Here is a 15896-nt window from a genome sequence, read left to right as displayed (position 1 = left end):
AGAATTACTTCCTGATTGCGCCATGAGATCACTTCCGGGCAGATATCTGGCGACCCTGAGAACTCCTTCCCTGAATCTGGGGACCGTGATTGACGCATTCTGGCGATAATAGCCCCTACTATGTGCACCTCTTATGGAGCTGCTATCCGGTTCACACATCGCCTCCGTTGTGGAAATGCTGATGTGCACCGTTATCCTACAACAAAGACAGTCCAGGGTTAACAAACGCCATGTATGTAACGTACATGACATAAAAGATCTCAGGCTGCTACTAGAGTGTCTTAACGATTTCTATAGTAGATCAGAGATTCTAATGTTTCAGTTGTATATTAGCCAGTTAGGTTGCAATGTCTTTTGTACATGATGAACCGTCTGCATTATAAGGTGCTGCGGAATATGGTGGCGCTATATAAATAAATATTTTTATTAATGATGAACATACTGGGGATTTTAAAATCTGCAGCGGAAATATCCCATTGAAAGTCTCTATACAGCTCTCCCTGGCTCCTGACAGTCTGTATACAGCTCTCCCTGGCTCCTGACAGTCTCTATGCACAGCTCTCCCTGGCTCCTGACAGTCTCTATGCACAGCTCTCCCTGGCTCCTGACAGTCTCTATGCACAGCTCTCCCTGGCTCCTGACAGTCTCTATGCACAGCTCTCCCTGGCTCCTGACAGTCTCTATACAGCTCTCCCTGGCTCCTGACAGTCTCTATACACAGCTCTCCCTGGCTCCTGACAGTCTCTATACAGCTCTCCCTGGCTCCTGACAGTCTCTATACAGCTCTCCCTGGCTCCTGACAGTCTCTATGCCCAGCTCTCCCTGGCTCCTGACAGTCTCTATACAGCTCTCCCTGGCTCCTGACAGTCTCTATGCCCAGCTCTCCCTGGCTCCTGACAGTCTCTATGCCCAGATCTCCATGGCTCCTGACAGTCTCTATTAGGGTTGTTGCGGGTATCGAAATTTCGATACCCAATCGATACTTTTGTCCCGGTATCGATACGATACCGGGATTTCCGTTTTTTCGATACTGGGCTGCGCTTCTGCGCAGTCTAGTATCTCTGAACATGAGCGCGCTGCTATCGGCGCGCTCATGTTCTCTCTCAGCAGCACGGGGAGAAGGAAGCTGTCCTCCCTCCCCCTGTGCTGCTGCCGCTGCCACCAATGAGAAGAGAGGGGCGGAGGAGGGGCGGCAATGAGAAGAGAGGGGCGGAGGAGGGGCGGCAATGAGAAGAGAGGGGGTGGAGGAGGGGCGGCAATGAGAAGGGAGGGGCGGGCGCACTGCGCCACCAATGATAGGATTACTATCGGAGCGATGGGAGGAGACATCAGCTTCACTAGTGGGCGTTCCTTCTTCCTGCGCTGCGATTGGACAGCGCTACAGCCAGGGAGAAGGAACGCCCACTAGTGAAGCTGATGTCTCCTCCCATCGCTCCGATAGTAATCAGCAGCATGTGGAGCAGGAGAGGAGACAGTAATGGGGCACTGCAGGCGAACGGAGCGGCGCCCAGGACTAAATGGTGAGTGCTGAGACATCGCTGGGCGCCGCTCTGTGTGGCCTAATAGTGAAAGTCTGGACTCATATACAGTAGTCTTTAACACATACAGGAGGCGGGTGCCGGCAGCAGAATCGCATTGCCGGCACCCTGCCCCTGACAGGGAGCTGCGATCAGCGGCAGTTAACTGCCGCTGATCTGCTAGTACCCGCCTCCTGTATAAAGGGGTAAAATCATTGGTGGTGCAGTGTGCCCCCCCCCTCAATCCCCCCATCCCATTAAAATCATTGGTGGCACAGTGCGCCGGCCCCTCTCAGCCCTCCAGTATTAAAATCATTGGTGGCAGTGGCCACAGGGACCTCTCCACTCCCCCTCATTGGTGGTGCAGTGGCAGCTTCTGATCGGAGCCCCAGCTGTGTAAGCCTGGGGCTCCGATCGGTTACCATGGCAGCCAGGAAGCCCTGGTTGCCATGGTAACATCCCTGATGCTGTGTGCACAAAGCACAGAGCAGCAGGGACAGTGTGGAGTCCTATTCACCCTGATAGAGATCTATCAGGGTGAATAGGAAAAGGGATGAAAGATCCCAGGTTCTAGCCCCTAAGGGGGGAAATAGTTATTAAATAAAAAGTGAAAAAAAAAAAAAACACTAAAATATGAAGTATAAATCTTTGTATCTGTTCATTTCCGTTGTGGAAATGCTGATGTGCACCGTTATCCTACAACAAAGACAGTCCAGGGTTAACAAACGCCATGTATGTAACGTACATGACATAAAAGATCTCAGGCTGCTACTAGAGTGTCTTAACGATTTCTATAGTAGATCAGAGATTCTAATGTTTCAGTTGTATATTAGCCAGTTAGGTTGCAATGTCTTTTGTACATGATGAACCGTCTGCATTATAAGGTGCTGCGGAATATGGTGGCGCTATATAAATAAATATTTTTATTAATGATGAACATACTGGGGATTTTAAAATCTGCAGCGGAAATATCCCATTGAAAGTCTCTATACAGCTCTCCCTGGCTCCTGACAGTCTGTATACAGCTCTCCCTGGCTCCTGACAGTCTCTATGCACAGCTCTCCCTGGCTCCTGACAGTCTCTATGCACAGCTCTCCCTGGCTCCTGACAGTCTCTATGCACAGCTCTCCCTGGCTCCTGACAGTCTCTATGCACAGCTCTCCCTGGCTCCTGACAGTCTCTATACAGCTCTCCCTGGCTCCTGACAGTCTCTATACACAGCTCTCCCTGGCTCCTGACAGTCTCTATACAGCTCTCCCTGGCTCCTGACAGTCTCTATACAGCTCTCCCTGGCTCCTGACAGTCTCTATGCCCAGCTCTCCCTGGCTCCTGACAGTCTCTATACAGCTCTCCCTGGCTCCTGACAGTCTCTATGCCCAGCTCTCCCTGGCTCCTGACAGTCTCTATGCCCAGATCTCCATGGCTCCTGACAGTCTCTATTAGGGTTGTTGCGGGTATCGAAATTTCGATACCCAATCGATACTTTTGTCCCGGTATCGATACGATACCGGGATTTCCGTTTTTTCGATACTGGGCTGCGCTTCTGCGCAGTCTAGTATCTCTGAACATGAGCGCACTGCTATCGGCGCGCTCATGTTCTCTCTCAGCAGCACGGGGAGAAGGAAGCTGTCCTCCCTCCCCCTGTGCTGCTGCCGCTGCCACCAATGAGAAGAGAGGGGCGGAGGAGGGGCGGCAATGAGAAGAGAGGGGCGGAGGAGGGGCGGCAATGAGAAGAGAGGGGGTGGAGGAGGGGCGGCAATGAGAAGAGAGGGGCGGAGGAGGGGCGGGCGCACTGCGCCACCAATGATAGGATTACTATCGGAGCGATGGGAGGAGACATCAGCTTCACTAGTGGGCGTTCCTTCTTCCTGCGCTGCGATTGGACAGCGCTACAGCCAGGGAGAAGGAACGCCCACTAGTGAAGCTGATGTCTCCTCCCATCGCTCCGATAGTAATCAGCAGCATGTGGAGCAGGAGAGGAGACAGTAATGGGGCACTGCAGGCGAACGGAGCGGCGCCCAGGACTAAATGGTGAGTGCTGAGACATCGCTGGGCGCCGCTCTGTGTGGCCTAATAGTGAAAGTCTGGACTCATATACAGTAGTCTTTAACACATACAGGAGGCGGGTGCCGGCAGCAGAATCGCATTGCCGGCACCCTGCCCCTGACAGGGAGCTGCGATCAGCGGCAGTTAACTGCCGCTGATCTGCTAGTACCCGCCTCCTGTATAAAGGGGTAAAATCATTGGTGGTGCAGTGTGCCCCCCCCCTCAATCCCCCCATCCCATTAAAATCATTGGTGGCACAGTGCGCCGGCCCCTCTCAGCCCTCCAGTATTAAAATCATTGGTGGCAGTGGCCACAGGGACCTCTCCACTCCCCCTCATTGGTGGTGCAGTGGCAGCTTCTGATCGGAGCCCCAGCTGTGTAAGCCTGGGGCTCCGATCGGTTACCATGGCAGCCAGGAAGCCCTGGTTGCCATGGTAACATCCCTGATGCTGTGTGCACAAAGCACAGAGCAGCAGGGACAGTGTGGAGTCCTATTCACCCTGATAGAGATCTATCAGGGTGAATAGGAAAAGGGATGAAAGATCCCAGGTTCTAGCCCCTAAGGGGGGAAATAGTTATTAAATAAAAAGTGAAAAAAAAAAAAACACTAAAATATGAAGTATAAATCACCCCCCTTTTCCCAATTTCACATATAAAATATATAAATAAACATATTACATCGCCACGTCAGAAAAGTCCAAACTATTAAAATATAAAAAAAAAATCTAGGTGGTGAATGCCGGAACAGAAAAAATAAAATAAAAACTGCGCGATTCGCCATTTTTAAAAATGAGGAATGCACGTGGCTTTTTTTGTTTATTTTTTTCGCGTGGTATCGAATGGTATCGAGTATCGCAATACTTTTTCATGGTATCGAAACCGAATCAAAAATTTGGTATCGCAACAACTCTAGTCTCTATACAGCTCTCCCTGGCTCCTGACAGTCTCTATGCACAGCTCTCCCTGGCTCCTGACAGTCTCTATGCACAGCTCTCCCTGGCTCCTGACAGTCTCTATGCACAGCTCTCCCTGGCTCCTGAAAGTCTCTATACAGCTCTCCCTTGCTCCTGACAGTCTCTATACAGCTCTCCCTGGCTCCTGACAGTCTCTATGCCCAGCTCTCCCTGGCTCCTGACAGTCTCTATGCCCAGCTCTCCCTGGCTCCTGACAGTCTCTATGCCCAGCTCTCCTTGGCTCCTGACAGTCTCTATGCCCAGCTCTCCCTGGCTCCTTGGCAGTCTCTATGCCCAGCTCTCCATGGCTCCTGACAGTCTCTATACAGCTCTCACTGGCTCCTGACATTCCTTGCACACAACTCTCCCTGCCTCCTAACAGTCTCTATACAGGGAGTGCAGAATTATTAGGCAAGTTGTATTTTTGAGGATTAATTTTATTATTGAACAACAACCATGTTCTCAATGAACCCAAAAAACTCATTAATATCAAAGCTGAATATTTTTGGAAGTAGTTTTTAGTTTGTTTTTAGTTTTAGCTATTTTAGGGGGATATCTGCGTGTGCAGGTGACTATTGCATAATTATTAGGCAACTTAACAAAAAACAAATATATACCCATTTCAATTATTTATTTTTACCAGTGAAACCAATATAACATCTCAACATTCACAAATATACATTTCTGACATTCAAAAACAAAACAAAAACAAATCAGTGACCAATATAGCCACCTTTCTTTGCAAGGACACTCAAAAGCCTGCCATCCATGGATTCTGTCAGTGTTTTGATCTGTTCACCATCAACATTGCGTGCAGCAGCAACCACAGCCTCCCAGACACTGTTCAGAGAGGTGTACTGTTTTCCCTCCTTGTAAATCTCACATTTGATGATGGACCACAGGTTCTCAATGGGGTTCAGATCAGGTGAACAAGGAGGCCATGTTTTTGGATTTTCTTCTTTTATACCCTTTCTTGCCAGCCACGCTGTGGAGTACTTGGACGCGTGTGATGGAGCATTGTCCTGCATGAAAATCATGTTTTTCTTGAAGGATGCAGACTTCTTCCTGTACCACTGCTTGAAGAAGGTGTCTTCCAGAAACTGGCAGTAGGACTGGGAGTTGAGCTTGACTCCATACTCAACCCGAAAAGGCCCCACAAGCTCATCTTTGATGATACCAGCCCAAACCAGTACTCCACCTCCACCTTGCTGGCGTCTGAGTCGGACTGGAGCTCTCTGCCCTTTACCAATCCAGCCACGGGCCCATCCATCTGGCCCATCAAGACTCACTCTCATTTCATCAGTCCATAAAACCTTAGAAAAATCAGTCTTGAGATATTTCTTGGCCCAGTCTTGACGTTTCAGCTTGTGTCTCTTGTTCAGTGGTGGTCGTCTTTCAGCCTTTCTTACCTTGGCCATGTCTCTGAGTATTGCACACCTTGTGCTTTTGGGCACTCCAGTGATGTTGCAGCTCTGAAATATGGCCAAACTGGTGGCAAGTGGCATCTTGGCAGCTGCACGCTTGACTTTTCTCAGTTCATGGGCAGTTATTTTGCGCCTTGGTTTTTCCACACGCTTCTTGCGACCCTGTTGACTATTTTGAATGAAACGCTTGATTGTTCGATGATCACGCTTCAGAAGCTTTGCAATTTTAAGAGTGCTGCATCCCTCTGCAAGATATCTCACTATTTTTGACTTTTCTGAGCCTGTCAAGTCCTTCTTTTGACCCATTTTGCCAAAGGAAAGGAAGTTGCCTAATAATTATGCACACCTAATATAGGGTGTTGATGTCATTAGACCACACCCCTTCTCATTACAGAGATGCACATCACCTAATATGCTTAATTGGTAGTAGGCTTTCGAGCCTATACAGCTTGGAGTAAGACAACATGCATAAAGAGGATAATGTGGTCAAAATACTCATTTGCCTAATAATTCTGCACGCAGTGTACAGCTCTTCCTGGCTCCTGACAGTCTCTATGCCCAGCTCTCCCTGGCTCCTGACAGTCTCTATACAGCTCTCCCTGGCTCCTGACAGTCTCTATGCACAGCTCTCCCTGGCTCCTGACAGTCTCTATGCACAGCTCTCCCTGGCTCCTGACAGTCTCTATGCACAGCTCTCCCTGGCTCCTGACAGTCTCTATGCACAGCTCTCCCTGGCTCCTAACAGTCTCTATGCACAGCTCTCCCTGGCTCCTGACAGTCTCTATACAGCTCTCCCTGGCTCCTGACAGTCTCTATACAGCTCTCCCTGGCTTTACAGTCTCTATGCCCAGCTCTCCCTGGCTCCTGACAGTCTCTATGCCCAGCTCTCCCTGGCTCCTGACAGTCTCTATGCCCAGCTCTCCATGGCTCCTGACAGTCTCTATACAGCTCTTCCTGGCTCCTGACAGTCTCTATGCCCAGCTCTCCATGGCTCCTGAAAGTCTCTATACAGTTCTCACTGGCTCCTGACATTCCTTGCACACAACTCTCCCTGCCTCCTAACAGTCTCTATACAGCTCTCCCTGGCTCCTGACAGTCTCTATACAGCTCTCCCTGGCTCCTGACAGTCTCTATGCCCAGCTCTCCCTGGCTCCTGACAGTCTCTATGCCCAGCTCTCCCTGGCTCCTTGACAGTCTCTATGCCCAGCTCTCCTTGGCTCCTGTCAGTCTCTATGCCCAGCTCTCCCTGGCACCTGACAGTCTCTATGCCCAGCTCTCCCTGGCTCCTGACAGTCTCTATACAGCTTTCCCTTGCTCCTGACATTCTCTATACAACACTCCCTGGCTCCTGACAGTCTGTATACAGCTCTCCCTGGCTCCTGACAGTCTGTATACAGCTCTCCCTGGCTCCTGACAGTCTCTATCATTCTCTATACAGCTCTCCCTGGCTCCTGACATTCTCTATGCACAGCTTTCCATGGCTCCTGACAGTCTCTATACAACACTCCCTGGCTCCTGACATTCTCTATTCACAGCTCTCCATGGCTCCTGACGCCCAACACCCCTCCACCAGGCCCGGTTACGCCCCTGCTCCTGACAGTCCCTATACAACACTCCCTGGCTCGTGACATTCTCCATGCACAGCTCTCGCTGGTTCCTGACAGTCTCTATGCACAGCTCTCCCTGGCTCCTGACAGTCTCTATACAACACTCCCTGGCTCCTGACATTCTCTATTCACAGCTCTCCATGGCTCCTGACGCCCAACACCGCTCCGCCAGTCCTGGTTACGCCCCTGCTCCTGACAGTCTCTATACACTCCCTGGCTCCTGACATTCTTTATGCAAAGCTCTCCCTGGCTCCTGACAGTCTATACAGCACTCCCTGGCTCCTGACAGTCTTTATGCACAGCTCTCCCTGGCTCCTGACGCCCAACACCCTTCCGCCAGGCCCGGTTACGCCCCTGCTCCTGACAGTCTCTATACAACACTCCCTGGCTCCTTGACAGTCTCTATGCCCAGCTCTCCTTGGCTCCTGTCAGTCTCTATGCCCAGCTCTCCCTGGCACCTGACAGTCTCTATGCCCAGCTCTCCCTGGCTCCTGACAGTCTCTATACAGCTCTCCCTGCCTCCTGACAGTCTCTATACAGCTCTCCCTGGCTCCTGACAGTCTCTATGCACAGCTCTCCCTGGCTCCTGACAGTCTCTATACAGCTCTCCCTGGCTCCTGACAGTCTGTATGCACAGCTCTCCTTGGCTCCTGTCAGTCTCTATGCCCAGCTCTCCCTGGCACCTGACAGTCTTTATGCCCAGCTCTCCCTGACTCCTGACAGTCTCTATACAGCTCTCCCTGCCTCCTGACAGTCTCTATACAGCTCTCCCTGGCTCCTGACAGTCTCTATGCACAGCTCTCCCTGGCTCCTGACAGTCTCTATACAGCTCTCCCTGCCTCCTGACAGTCTCTATACAGCTCTCCCTGGCTCCTGACATTCTCTATGCACAGCTCTCCCTGGCTCCTGACATTCATTATGCACAGCTTTCCATGGCTCCTGACATTCATTATGCACAGCTTTCCATGGCTCCTGACAGTCTCTATACAACACTCCCTGGCTCCTGACAGTCTGTATACAGCTCTCCCTGGCTCCTGACATTCTCTATACAGCTCTCCCTGGCTCCTGACATTCTCTATGCACAGCTTTCCATGGCTCCTGACAGTCTCTATACAACACTCCCTGGCTCCTGACATTCTCTATTCACAGCTCTCCATGGCTCCTGACGCCCAACACCCCTCCACCAGGCCCGGTTACGCCCCTGCTCCTGACAGTCCCTATACAACACTCCCTGGCTCGTGACATTCTCCATGCACAGCTCTCGCTGGTTCCTGACAGTCTCTATGCACAGCTCTCCCTGGCTCCTGACAGTCTCTATACAACACTCCCTGGCTCCTGACATTCTCTATTCACAGCTCTCCATGGCTCCTGACGCCCAACACCGCTCCGCCAGTCCTGGTTACGCCCCTGCTCCTGACAGTCTCTATACAACACTCCCTGGCTCCTGACATTCTTTATGCAAAGCTCTCCCTGGCTCCTGACAGTCTATACAGCACTCCCTGGCTCCTGACAGTCTTTATGCACAGCTCTCCCTGGCTCCTGACGCCCAACACCCTTCCGCCAGGCCCGGTTACGCCCCTGCTCCTGACAGTCTCTATACAACACTCCCTGGCTCCTTGACAGTCTCTATGCCCAGCTCTCCTTGGCTCCTGTCAGTCTCTATGCCCAGCTCTCCCTGGCACCTGACAGTCTCTATGCCCAGCTCTCCCTGGCTCCTGACAGTCTCTATACAGCTCTCCCTGCCTCCTGACAGTCTCTATACAGCTCTCCCTGGCTCCTGACAGTCTCTATGCACAGCTCTCCCTGGCTCCTGACAGTCTCTATACAGCTCTCCCTGGCTCCTGACAGTCTGTATGCACAGCACTCCCTGGCTCCTGACATTCTCTATGCACAGCTCTCCCTGGCTCCTGACATTCATTATGCACAGCTTTCCATGGCTCCTGACAGTCTCTATACAACACTCCCTGGCTCCTGACAGTCTGTATACAGCTCTCCATGGCTCCTGACATTTTCTATACAGCTCTCCCTGGCTCCTGACATTCTCTATGCACAGCTTTCCATGGCTCCTGACAGTCTCTATACAACACTCCCTGGCTCCTGACATTCTCTATTCACAGCTCTCCATGGCTCCTGACGCCCAACACCCCTCCACCAGGCCCGGTTACGCCCCTGCTCCTGACAGTCCCTATACAACACTCCCTGGCTCGTGACATTCTCCATGCACAGCTCTCCCTGGCTCCTGACGCCCCAACACCGCTCCGCCAGTCCTGGTTACGCCCCTGCTCCTTACAGTCTCTATACAACACTCCCTGGCTCCTGACATTCTTTATGCAAAGCTCTCCCTGGCTCCTGACAGTCTATACAGCACTCCATAGCTCCTGACAGTCTTTATGCACAGCTCTCCCTGGCTCCTGATGCCCAACACCCCTCCGCCAGGCCCGGTTACGCCCCTGCTCCTGACAGTCTCTATACAATACTCCCTGGCTCCTGACAGTCTATACAGCTATCCCTGGCTCCTGACAGTCTATACAGCACTCCCTGGCTCCTGACAGTCTTTATGCACAGCTCTCCCTGGCTCCTGACGCCCAACACCCCTCTGCCAGGCCCGGTTACGCCCCTGCTCCTGACAGTCTCTATACAACACTCCCTGGCTCCTGACATTCTTTATGCAAAGCTCTCCCTGGCTCCTGACAGTCTTTATGCACAGCTCTCCCTGGCTCCTGACGCCCAACACCCCTCCGCCAGGCCCGGTTACGCCCCTACTCCTGACAGTCTCTTTACATCACTCCCTGGCTCCTGACGCCCAACACCCCTCCACCAGGCCCGGTTACGCCCCTGCTCCTGACAGTCTCTATACAATACTCCCTGGCCCCTGACATTCTTTATGCAGAGCTCTCCCTGGCTCCTGACAGTCTCTATACACAGCTCTCCCTGGCTCCTGACAGTCTCAATACAGCACTCCCTGGCTCCTGACAGTCTCTATACAGCTCTCCCTGGCTCCTGATGTCCAACACCCCTTCGCCAGGCCCGGTTACGCCCCTGCTCCTGACAGTCTCCACACACACAGCTCTCTTTGGCTCCTGACAGTTTCTCACCATTCAATTTATAGCCATGTATGCAATTTTCACTTTTTTTCAATTATTTTATTTCATTAATGACAACCAAATCTTATAAGACATTTCTGCGTTCTTCCCTCCTCCTTGTGATGATCCACATACTAGTAACATTATAAAGAATAAAACATTTCTAAGCGTATGCATAACCATGCCAATGTCTCTGATGCTGCATTTACACAGGGGCAGCGAATAGACAATTATTGGGAAGGAAGCGTTAGTTTCCGACAACTGTTTGCTCGTTACAGAGGTGAAGCGTTGCATTTCCAAGCAGTGATCACCGCCACTGTATGAGGACGAGAAATGGCTACTGCTATCCATCGTCCTCATATAGCTGCATTGTTTCTGGGCAGCAGATCCCTGGTGAGACACCACGATCTGCTGCCAGGGAGCCATGATAGAGGTGTCTGTACCAACAATTATTTCACCAGATGAACGAGCATTTTGGGTGATCGTCAGCACCTTTACACAGGCAAATTATCCTACAAAACAACATTGCTTACCGGTAATCGTTTTTCTCGATACCCATGACGACACCCTATGCGACTCAGGACCTCCCATCTGGACAGGAAACCTGAGAAGATAAAATGTACACACCCCCACCAAGCACCAGTGGAAGAAATAAATTGTTCTCCGGAGAGAGAAGTGGTGCATATGTACAAGAACATTCAACTTATATATATCCATATTTCCTCATATAGACATATATATATATATATATATATATATATATATATATATATATATATATATAAAATTTTATTTGTAGTTATTTTTTTTAGGGAGGGAATTTTGGAGGGTGCCGTCATGGGTATCGAGAAAAACGATTACCGATAATCAATGTTGTTTTCCCCTCACCCATGACGGCACCCTATGCGAGATAGACTATAAATTGGAACCTAGGGAGGGACTACAGCCTAAAGAACCCTCTCTCCGAAGGATGCATCAGAATGAAGCTGCAGTCTTTAATGTTTAAGGAAGGTATGTGGAGAACTCCAGGTGGCTGCCCTACAAATTTGAGCTAGAGAAACATCTGCTCTCTCTGCCCAGGAGGTCGAGACAGCTCTAGTAGAGTGGGCCCCGAATCCTGATGGAGGAGGAAGCCCTAAGGAAACATAAGCCTTAACTATGGCCTTCTTAACCCATCTAGCAATGACCCCGGAAGACACCTTGCACCCTTTGTTTTTGCCTAGAAACTGGACCAGGAGATTTTCATCCTTTCTCCAAAGGGAAGTGGTGTTTAAATAGGCCAGCAGGCACCTTCTAACATCTAGGCAGTGGAATTTTTGTTCTGAACTGTTGGAAGGGTTAGGAAAGAAAGACGGCATTACAATATCTTGGTTCCTGTGAAAGTCAGAGGTAAAAAGGTAGGAAGGGGTCAGAATTTTAGACATAGGTTCAAAGGGCTCCTGGGCAAGTGCTGTCAATACCCTGTTTAGATCCCAGGGAGGGGAGAGGGGTCTTTAGGGAGGGATGGAGTCTAGCTGCTGCAGATAAAAAACGCTTAACCCAAGGGTGGACAGCTAGTTGGAAGTCGAAAAAGTAGCTCAAAGCCGTCACCTGCACCTTTAAGGTGGAGGCCCTGAGCCCCTTATCCAGACCCGCTTGCAGGAAATCCAGGATCTTAGGGATTTCTGGAGGACTAAACGGATCTGGACTGGTTCCCAAAAAAGAAGAGAAGATTTTCCAGACTCTATTATACTTTCTAGCCGTAGTAACTTTCCTGCTGCCTAAAAGGGTGGAAACCACTCTGTCGGAAAGGCCTCTTCCTAACCAGATATCCCTGTCAACTTCCATACGGATAACTGCAGAATCTCTGGATTGGGATGTAGGACGGGGCCCTGGGAGAGAAGATCCTCCCTTGGAGGAATGATCCAAGGGGGCTCCCTGGATAGGTTTATCAGGGTTGAATACCACACTCTCTTTGGCCATCTTGGGGCTACAAATATGATGGAGGCTCTTTCCCTCTGGACTTTCTTCAGGACTTGGGGAATTAGGAAAAAGGGAGGGAAGGCATATCCGAACTCCTGATTCCAGTCCTGAGCTAGACCGTCTATTGCTGTAGGATTTTCTGAATGATTTAGGGAAAAGAATCTCTCCACCTTCCTGTTTTTCCTGGAGGCAAAGAGGTCTATTGTCGGAGACCCAAATTTTGACACAATCTGAGAGAATACTTCCTCGTTGAGACTCCATTCTTGACTGAGCTTGACTCGACTTAGAAAGTCGGCTAGAATATTTTCTTTCCCCCTTAGATGGATTGCGGATAGAAAAAGGCTCCTCTCTTCTGCTACCTGAAAAATCTCCTGGCAGAGGGAGAGAAGGGATGGTACTCTTGTTCCGCCCTGGCGATTTATATAAGCCACTGTTGTTGAGTTGTCTGAGTAGAAGACCAGTTTTCTGTTTGAGACTTCTGGAATTGCAATTTTTAGGGCCATCTTTACTGCTTTGAGCTCTTTGAAGTTTGAAGTTTTCTTGTTTTTAAATCCCACCTTCCTTGCCAGTATCTTCTTTCGGAGTGTACACCCCAGCCCTTCTGTCTCCTAAAACCCTGCTGGGGTTTACGAAAAAAGGGATTCCTCTGAGGTGTAGGAAACCCTTTTTTCTTGTCCGAGGCCTTCTCCAGTATTTCATCCAGACAAGATCCAAAAAGTCTCTTTCCTTCACATGAAAGGGCGCAGAGTCTGGCCTTAGAACCTTGATCTCCTTTCCATTATTTAAGCCAAATAGCTCTTCTAGCGGCATTAGTCATGGCCGAGGATTTGGCAGTAAAACGGATAACATCAGTAGATGCATCAGTTAAAAAATCTGCAGCTTTAGAGAATGTAGGTAAGGATGCTAGGATTTCCTCCCTAGGTTTCTTTTCTTTAGGGCCTCATGCACACGACCGTTGTTGTGTTCCGTTCCGCAAAATGGGATTCCGTTGTTCCGTGATCCGTTTTTGTTTCCATGTGTCTTCCTTTATTTTTGGAGGATCACCAGACATGAAGGAAAGATAAAAAAAGTCTAAGTCAAGTTTGCCATGCAAATGATGGGAAAAAAACGGACGCGGATGACAATCTTGTGTGCCTCCGCGTTTTTTCACGGTATCATTGACTTGAATGGGTCCGCGATCCGTTTTCCGTGAAAAAAATAGGACAGGTTATATTTTTTTGACTAAGTTTTCGTGCATAGTAAAAACCCTATGTTTCTTAGGGCCTAGAGCTTGGAAGGCTTGGTCCGCAGCAGATCTAGTTTGTTTAATATCTTCCAGCCAGGGCCGGGCCGACACAGAGGCTGGAAAGGCTCCAGCCTCAGGGCGCAGGCCAGCTCCCCAGCCTCTGGGCGGCAGGCAGGCCACTGACCACCCCGCTGCTGCTGCCGCGCTGCCGGCCGCGCTGGAGGACGTAGGGAGTAGTGAGCACTAGTTGGCACTGACTTACGTGCTCCCTCCCCGCTCCGCTGCTCTGGTCTCTGCTCAGTCGCTTGCCTGACTGGCTGTGTACAGCGCGCACTTTGACCTGACGCGCTGTACGCAGTCAGTTCACATGTGCGCCCTATGGAGACCAGGAGCAGCGCAGGCAGCAGCACTGTGTCACGACCCAGCCCAGGCCCCAGCAGGGATAGAGCGTGAGAGTCTGCCCTGTAGTGAAGTAAGATAGTTCTTAAATAAAGATAATATTCTTTTCCGTCTGATCTGAGGTCTGATGGGGTTCTGGATGGGGTAAAATTACAAGGAATGGTGGGGGGGGGGGGGGTTGGGGTGGATGTTTGATTAATAACAAACATACATATCTAAATGGCGGGGGGGCGCACTTGGGCAGCTCAGCCTCTGTTGGTGGTGGACCTTGTCCCAGCCCTGATTCCAGCTGCATAGTGGATCTTACAGCCTTCAGTAATGGCTGCGTATCCTCAGGGGGAAAAAAGGATCTTCCTGAATATTAATCATCAGAGGAATCAGAGTCGCTGGAAAACAACTGTCTTGATTCTTTATCTTCATTATCAGAAGAGTCAATATCTACGCTTTTATATTCCGTAGATCTATCCGGGGACTTGGTATGGCCTTTACTGAATGCTTTAAGCGGAGCCTTCACTTCTGACCTAATTAAACATCTCATGGACCTGGTTAAACTCTGGGACTCTTCCGCCACAATCTTATCTATGCATGCTGAACACAGTGATTTAAGATATGAGGCAGATAGGGCCGTTTTACATCCTGCACACTCTTTATGTTTGGTCTTGCTAGAATATTTTTTAGGCGGCTTTGAGGTCTACAACAATTAAATAATATCCCATTAGTCAGGAAAAGAACGTTCTCATCCATAGCGAAGAAATTTTCCTTCCCCACTCCTTAGGACCGTACCGGGCTTGCGGGCCTCAAGGGTTCCAGGGGTTCAGCGCGTCCATCCGAGGGCTCCGTCATACTGCCCAAGCTGGGAACCTCTTCAGCACAAACACTGTGTGCCTCTCCGCTGGCTGCCTGCTCCTGCAGCCGCATTTATATTTTCAAAAGACACGCCTCGGCTTCTACTTCCGGTTCCGCGGTTTCGGGAGAAGGCCCAGCCCCCTGCTGACGTCATCAGATGCGCCAACCTGTGTACGGCCGCGCGCATGCGCACAAGCGCTTAATGCACGCGGCCGTCATCTTGGGTCCTGGCGGCGGCCCTCACGCCGGCTCAAGAGAGGGGAGCCGCCTGAACACGGCCACAGCGGCTCCCCGCAGGACCGGAAATTAGCGCAGAAGGAGGCAGACTTGCGGGGAGCGGCTTCCGGCACGGCCACAGAACTACCGCTTCCCAGGGAAAAGGTCTCCTACAGCAACCGGCCACAGACCTACTCCAGCAGCAGGTGCTGACTATGAGGTATGTCTTCTGCAGCGGATCCCTGCTGCCCTGCTTCTCAGGATCTCCCATCCGGAGGACAGGAAACCTGAACTGGTGCTTGGTGGGGGTGTGTTCATTTTATCTTCTCAGGTTTTTCTGTCCAGATGGGAGGTCCTGAGTCGCATAGGGTGCCGTCATGGGTGAGGGGAAAAGTTTGTTCCCGATAATCTGCCAGACTGTCAGGCAGTGTAAATGCATTTTAAAGTTTCACACAAGTGATATATATATGAAATCTTGGGAGTAGGGGGACAATTCTACTGGAAGACACCTGGGAAAGCCCTTGGCATCAAATATCATAATAGCACTCATCATCCATCTGGCACATTTGGAAAAGCTTTCAAAATGTTTTAAAAAATCAATTAATATTTATAAATGTG

General features: G+C 50.4%; 2 protein-coding genes and 1 long non-coding RNA gene across 5 annotated transcripts in view; 1 reads left to right on the top strand and 2 right to left on the bottom strand.

Annotated features, from left to right (window-relative positions):
- LOC121004097 (gastrula zinc finger protein XlCGF26.1-like) overlaps positions 1 to 15896 on the bottom strand; it is a 705032-nt gene that overhangs the window by 621939 nt on the left and 67197 nt on the right. The gene's annotated exons all lie outside the window — the stretch shown is intronic.
- Positions 746 to 8489, bottom strand: LOC121004129. 3 transcript variants are annotated; one of them, XM_040436265.1, is made up of 9 exons: positions 8406 to 8489; positions 8006 to 8056; positions 7820 to 7938; positions 7046 to 7115; positions 6483 to 6729; positions 6381 to 6388; positions 2863 to 2920; positions 2510 to 2705; positions 746 to 909 (listed from the first exon to the last, which is right to left on the bottom strand). In XM_040436265.1, exons 1-9 carry the CDS (start codon positions 8462 to 8464, stop codon positions 776 to 778), a joined length of 942 nt encoding a protein of 313 aa, XP_040292199.1. In that variant the 5' UTR covers positions 8465 to 8489; the 3' UTR covers positions 746 to 775. The 3 variants fall into 3 exon arrangements, 1 of the variants encoding a protein (XP_040292199.1); XR_005779660.1 differs by lacking the exons at positions 746 to 909; positions 2510 to 2705; positions 2863 to 2920; ... (1 more) ...; positions 7820 to 7938; positions 8406 to 8489 and adding exons at positions 7194 to 7244; positions 7377 to 7424 and having other exon boundaries at positions 6483 to 6888; positions 7015 to 7126; positions 8006 to 8217; XR_005779661.1 differs by lacking the exons at positions 746 to 909; positions 2510 to 2705; positions 2863 to 2920; ... (1 more) ...; positions 7820 to 7938; positions 8406 to 8489 and having other exon boundaries at positions 6483 to 6888; positions 7015 to 7126; positions 8006 to 8217.
- Positions 821 to 4814, top strand: LOC121004142. Its single transcript, XR_005779664.1, has 3 exons — positions 821 to 899; positions 2563 to 2916; positions 4508 to 4814. It is a non-coding gene; the product is annotated as an uncharacterized LOC121004142 (long non-coding RNA).

Source organism: Bufo bufo, chromosome 6 (assembly GCF_905171765.1).
Source record: "Bufo bufo chromosome 6, aBufBuf1.1, whole genome shotgun sequence".
NCBI classification, from domain to species: Eukaryota; Metazoa; Chordata; class Amphibia; order Anura; family Bufonidae; genus Bufo; species Bufo bufo.
This window is presented reverse-complemented; position numbering and strand designations above follow the sequence as displayed.